The 5608-nt window shown below is 41.6% G+C and overlaps 1 protein-coding gene across 6 annotated transcripts in view; it reads right to left on the minus strand.

The window, feature by feature from the left end:
- Positions 1–5608, minus strand: part of sult4a1 (sulfotransferase family 4A, member 1) — a 56125-nt gene that overhangs the window by 18083 nt on the left and 32434 nt on the right. For 5 of the 6 annotated variants that reach the window (XR_001660727.1, XR_001660728.1, XM_007543477.2 and 2 more), the window contains 2 exons: positions 4685–4815; positions 2609–2689 (listed from right to left, as the gene is read on the minus strand). Coding sequence is in view for 4 of the 6 variants with exons in the window: in XM_007543477.2 (XP_007543539.1) it covers positions 2609–2689; positions 4685–4815 (212 nt within the window). In the remaining 2 variants the exon portion in view is untranslated. The remainder of the gene's footprint in view (positions 1–2608; positions 2690–4684; positions 4816–5608) is intronic. The other variant, XM_016666880.1, reaches the window with a different exon arrangement.

The following is a 5608-nucleotide window of genomic DNA, read 5'->3' on the forward strand; positions in this document are numbered from 1 at the left end:
TGAGATCCGTTGCCCGGCCACGGTCCTGTTCCAGGATCGCACACAGTCTACGGTTCAGCTCCGATATCATCTCAGTTTGAGTGTTGATCGCTCTGCAGATCCCATCAACCTTACCTGGCAGCCTTGAAGTGGCCGCCGGCATCAACACTCAATGGTCAAGTGATGACATTATTTAAGCCACGACCCCTGAGAACAGGAAGTGTCATATTTTTTACTGTGAACGGTCACTATCTTACCTGTTTGACCTAATTAACATGAAACTGTGTCCATAGACAGAAGACATGTTGGTGTGTTGTGGATTCCAACCCCAACCGGTTTTGATGGAGCAGGTGGGTGTGGCGGTGTGGCGAAGTGACATGTAACGCCGTTGCCATACGTTTGGCTCTGAATTCCATAATTTCAAGACGAGCTGCACCAAACTCACAGGGATCAATCCTTATCCACCCCCGGACAGGAATCCATAACAATCTTTAGTGGGCGTGGCCTAATTTCTCAACAGCGCCCCCTAGAAATTTTTAAATCATCAGCCCCAAGCCACGGTTTAACCCAGAATTATGAAACTTGTGACACATGTGTATCTTGTCAGGACCTGCAAAAAAGTCTCTGGAAGCCATGGTCCAAACCCAAAAGGAAGTTGGCCATTTTAGATCAAAGCCGCCATCATGTCCATTTTATTGACGTAGTATTTGATCAAACTCGTCCTACTGCTTTTGACCGTCAGCTATATCTCCTCTCTACATCAGCCGATCTGCACCAGATTTTGGGTGCATCATTAAGGAGTGATGCAGAACGCGTTGATGCGTATTGCCTGGCGGATGGGTAGGGAAACTGCGCAATAACGTCTGCGGTGGCGAGTGGGCGGCGATGCCAGAATCCCCGCGGTGGCCAATAGTTCCACGAGGAGGAGGTGTAATGTGCATATGGGTCTCATATGTTTCGTATCAATAGTTTTGAGGCTGCTTGCAGCTTTAATTTTTATTGTAAGTATTTGGCTTTGTTTTTGCCATTTTTGTCTTGGGGAACATGTGCAAATGCATCCAGTGATGTTCTTGATGCTCCCATTATCTAACTCCTTAATTATGTCAAGGTTTTGTTTACTTCATTCAAATTGTGGTCGCATTAATATTTAATATGTATCTGATATGCATGAACACTATAGTTAAATTACACTCCATATTGTGGGTAGCTGGTATGGATGGAGAGGGTGTAAATACAGTAATAACTCCACTGTGATGAATTCAATTGAATAAACGGTTCTGCAGGTTGGTCGTCTTCATTGTCCTGCTCTGGATCATACTCTGACTCCAACATGGAAGGTTGGATAGACAAGTCTTTCGTTCACATCTTTAATAAAATTTTGAATAAAAAGCTTTTCTGCCGGTAGATAATTGTATCGCTGTTATCAAACTATAAAAATAGCCAAATGGGGTGGGACGCCCTTCACCCTGGAGAGGCCAGGACGTGGAATATCTCATTCATGTTTTAAAAAGACCGCAGTTCCTCTAAAACTCCTCAGAACAGGTAAATGAGGAGTTTGCAGCTCCAATAAGGAGGAATTCAGACCAAAGCATTGCAATCATATTGCAGTGTTATGGTCCTACTTTATATAGATCATAAGAGAATGATTCATATGTGAAAATTCAACTTAAAAATATTGATCCAAAAGGGAAATTAAATGTTGTGGTAACTAATATTAATTCAAATTCTACAGAATATAGGAAGGATGCAAAAGCATGATATATCTACTTGAAGTAATGAGTAAATGACAGATATGACTGATGTTTTTTAGTTGAGTTTGGAAATATAGATTTTGGATTTTGGTCTAATTACGCATTTAGTTGATCCACTGTTTGCTATTGTAGCAGCATTCCTTTCTTTAGTATGATACTTCAGTTCCTCATAATCCTCCATCTAAAGCTGTTTGGTGTAAGGTATGGCATAAGCAGTTAATTTAGAATCAGCGTAGCATCAGTGAATCTGTGATCGATTTCATTGGTCTGTTGGAGAAATCTGTGGATGCGCATTCATCTGAATTACTTCAGCCTGGCTCAACATAGCTGCACCTCCTCAGCCTAGTTTGGTTTTTATGAAACTGATAGTCAGGATGAACTGATGCGATGTGAAGCCTGGCTTTGTCTTTATCCTGGATTTCTTAATCCTTTGTCAAACAGCGCTCTGGTTCATGTCAACCTGGTTAAATAGTAAAAGCACAATGTGAACAGTAGCTGACGTGCAATAAATTAACAGTTTGCAAATGTTATTTTTAACTTCAGGTAGTTAGTCTAACTCCCCACTTAAGATGAATTGTTTAGGTTAATAAACCTAAACTGTTTAAGGCAATTGGTTTTCTCAAATTGTTTGAGTTGGACTAATTTATCAGTTTTTACAGTGCATTAAACTAAACCTCTGTAGGATAATACAGCTGGCCAAGTTACATTAATGGGAAAAAGTACAAGATCCAATATCCATTGGAAGATCAAAGTCCTAAGGCAGAGTCATACTCTAACATCTCATAAACTCAAGGCATATTCTGATGATAGCAGAAGACCAAATTATTCAACTAACATATTTGAGATACCGAATTACACATGGCCTGACATGCACTGACCTTGGCCTCTCCATTGTGCATAGCTGTAGGGAGAAATCGATAGGGAAGATGGCTTTTTATCAAGCGAGGGGAGGTCAGCTCCTGTAGAAGAACAGAGGCAATCACCTCAGCAATCTAGAATCAAGGATTAAAACATCTTGAGAAATCTTGCAAAGTTTTTTTGGTTAATGTGGGGTGCCTAATATAGGTTCCCAGAGCCAATACAGGCCCTTGGAATTATTTTTTGGCCCTCCAGGTTCAATCCAGGAATGGTAGAAATTTAGAAACTGCTACATACAATACAGACTACTTAACATGCCATGTTTTTGTTGTTTTTTTAAATATCACATTAAGTAGGCTGCACAGTGGCGCAGTTGGTAGAGCTGTTGCCTTGCAACAAGAAGGTACTGGGTTCAATTCTCAGCCTGGGGTCTTTCTGCATGGCGTTTGCATATTCTCCTTGTGCATGTGTGGGTTCTCTCTGGATACTCCAGCTTCCTCCCACAGTCCAAAAACATGACTGTCAGGTTAATTGGTTTCTCTAAATTGTCCCTAGGTGTGAGTGTGTCCCTAGGTGTGAGTGTGTGGTTGTTTGTCCAGTGTGTCTGTGTTGCCCTGCAACGGACTGTTGCTACTCATATTAATTCAAATTCTTCAAAGAGTTATAGTAGATTGTGATGGCTGTTGGCAGGAAAGATCTCCTGTAGCAGACTGTATTGCAATGAATCTGAAGAAACCTCTGACTGAAGACACTGTGTTTTTCCAAGATAGTCTCATAAAGAAAATGGTGAGGTTGCTTCACTGTTGTGTCTCCAATCCAATCTGTTGTCAGATGAACACTGAGGTATTTAAATTCCTCAACCATCTCCACTTCTTCTCCCATGATGGAAACAGGGTTTGATCGAACACTGTTTCTTCTGAATTCTACAACCATCTCTTGTTTTGTTTACATTCAAGATGAGATGATTGTTCTCCCACCATGACACAAAGCGGTCAGACAGAAATACTTGGTAAGGTTTTGCAGTGCAGTTTGGTTAAAAAAGGCACACAATCCGTCCAGCAGCAGCTCCTTAGCTGCTGCTGGACGGGCCTTCCCCAAGATTCAAGAAAACTGGCAAACAGTCACAGATTATTCTGTTAAAGCGGTTCTTATTTCTTTGTCTCAGTCAGGATGATGTTGGTGGTGATGAACATGACGCACAAACATGAGCCATCTCTGCTTCACCCGACAACTGCAGATTCATCAGAGTATTTCTATAGATGACAGAAGTCTGAAGTGTACAGAATGGTGAGTGCAGAGTGCAGAATGGTGGTGCTCCTGTGCTACTGACCACCTGGTTAGACACAGTCTCTCAAACTGTGGTCTGTCTGTCAGGTAGTCATAGATCCAGACAATTGTTGAGGCCTCCACTTGTGTCTTCTGGAGTTTCTGACAAAGCAGATTGGAGTGAATTGTGTTAAATTCCCTGGAGAAATCAAAGAACATGATCCTCACAGTGCTGCATGCTTTGACCAGGTGACAGTGGGTTTGATGGTTTGTTGAAGCAGGTGTATGATGGCATCTTGAACTCCAACTCCATGGTGATAAGCAAACTGCAGGGGTCCTGATATGAGCTTGTCTGCTTATTTAGGTCTGCTCTCCAGACCTAAATAAGGTCTGGAGAGCAGACCTTATTTAGGTATTATAAATATTATTTTAAAGAATAATATTTTTTAAATATTATTTTTAATATTTAAAAAATAATAATGTCATTGCAACAACAATAATAGCATAACATATGTTAAGAATTCTGGATTTATGCCCTATGTCTCGTCCTGAGCCTCTTTGTCCTGCAGACCACTGCTCATGGGCTTCACTGATGCCCTGCCTCTGTGCCTCATATGGCTGCTCTGGTGATGCCTCATGTCTGCTGTGGGTTCTGGTGCTGCTTCTACTCGTCCTTTACTGATTCCTGGATGCCGAGTGTTGCAGGCTTTCTACCATCCTTGCAGCTCTAGGTGACAAGTTCCCTCACATGAAGTCCAACAGAGATTGATCTAAGCATATTGTAACATTAAAAAGGTTCTTATTGAATGCTGATCAGATGTTAGTTGTACCTGTATGACATCCAGTCCAGGCTGGGGGTATTCTATGACAGGTAGCTGCTCATCGATGTTCATAAGGCCAATCTCATCAGGATCTGCTCCCTGACTCACTAGAAACACAACTTCCTGCAGCAGACTGGTTCCTGGATGAAGAGACATAAGAACCAGGACAATAGGGACATTCAGACATCGCTTCCACATGAAGGATCTGTCCTTTTTACATGTTCTAAACTCATTCAAATATAACTTCAAAAGGTAAAACAAGCACTGTTCACCATGTTGTTATTTATTAAGCAAAGATGAAGCAAAAATGGATACATTTGTTCTCTTTCTACTATAAATACATTGTTTGATCGAACAATATTGAATGAGCAATCTAAAAATAAGAAAAATATATATTTTTAGAACAACAATGCTCAACTCCCACTTGGGGATTCTGTTGTCTGGGACTTAAGTCTCCCATGTTGGTTTCTGGGTGAGGAATCAGAAAAAGAACTTCTTCTACATCTCCAAGAGACAAGACCACAATATTCTGTGAGTCTTGCATGGATTGGGAAGATGGGACATCTTCCTGAAGCCAGGAGACCTGGCTGCAGCCAACCACACACACACACACACACACACACACACACACATACACACTTGTGTTGCTATCTTTGTGGGGACTTTCCATTGACTTCCATTCATTTCTACAGCCTAAACCTTACCTTTACCCTTTTCCTAACCCTAACCATTACATACCTAACCCTAACCCTAACCAAAACTCAATTCATACCTTAGTCCTAACTCTGACCCCTGACCCAAAAACAGGGTTTCCCCTTGTGGGGACCAGGCTCCAGGCTCCAAGGAGCAATTTGTCCCACAACGTAGTATATGTCAGGAAAATCGTCCCCACAAGGTATTACAAACAAACGCGCACGCGCGCACACACACACA

The sequence above is a fragment of the Poecilia formosa genome, unplaced genomic scaffold (assembly GCF_000485575.1).
Source record: "Poecilia formosa unplaced genomic scaffold, Poecilia_formosa-5.1.2 Scaffold831, whole genome shotgun sequence".
Taxonomy (NCBI): Eukaryota; Metazoa; Chordata; class Actinopteri; order Cyprinodontiformes; family Poeciliidae; genus Poecilia; species Poecilia formosa.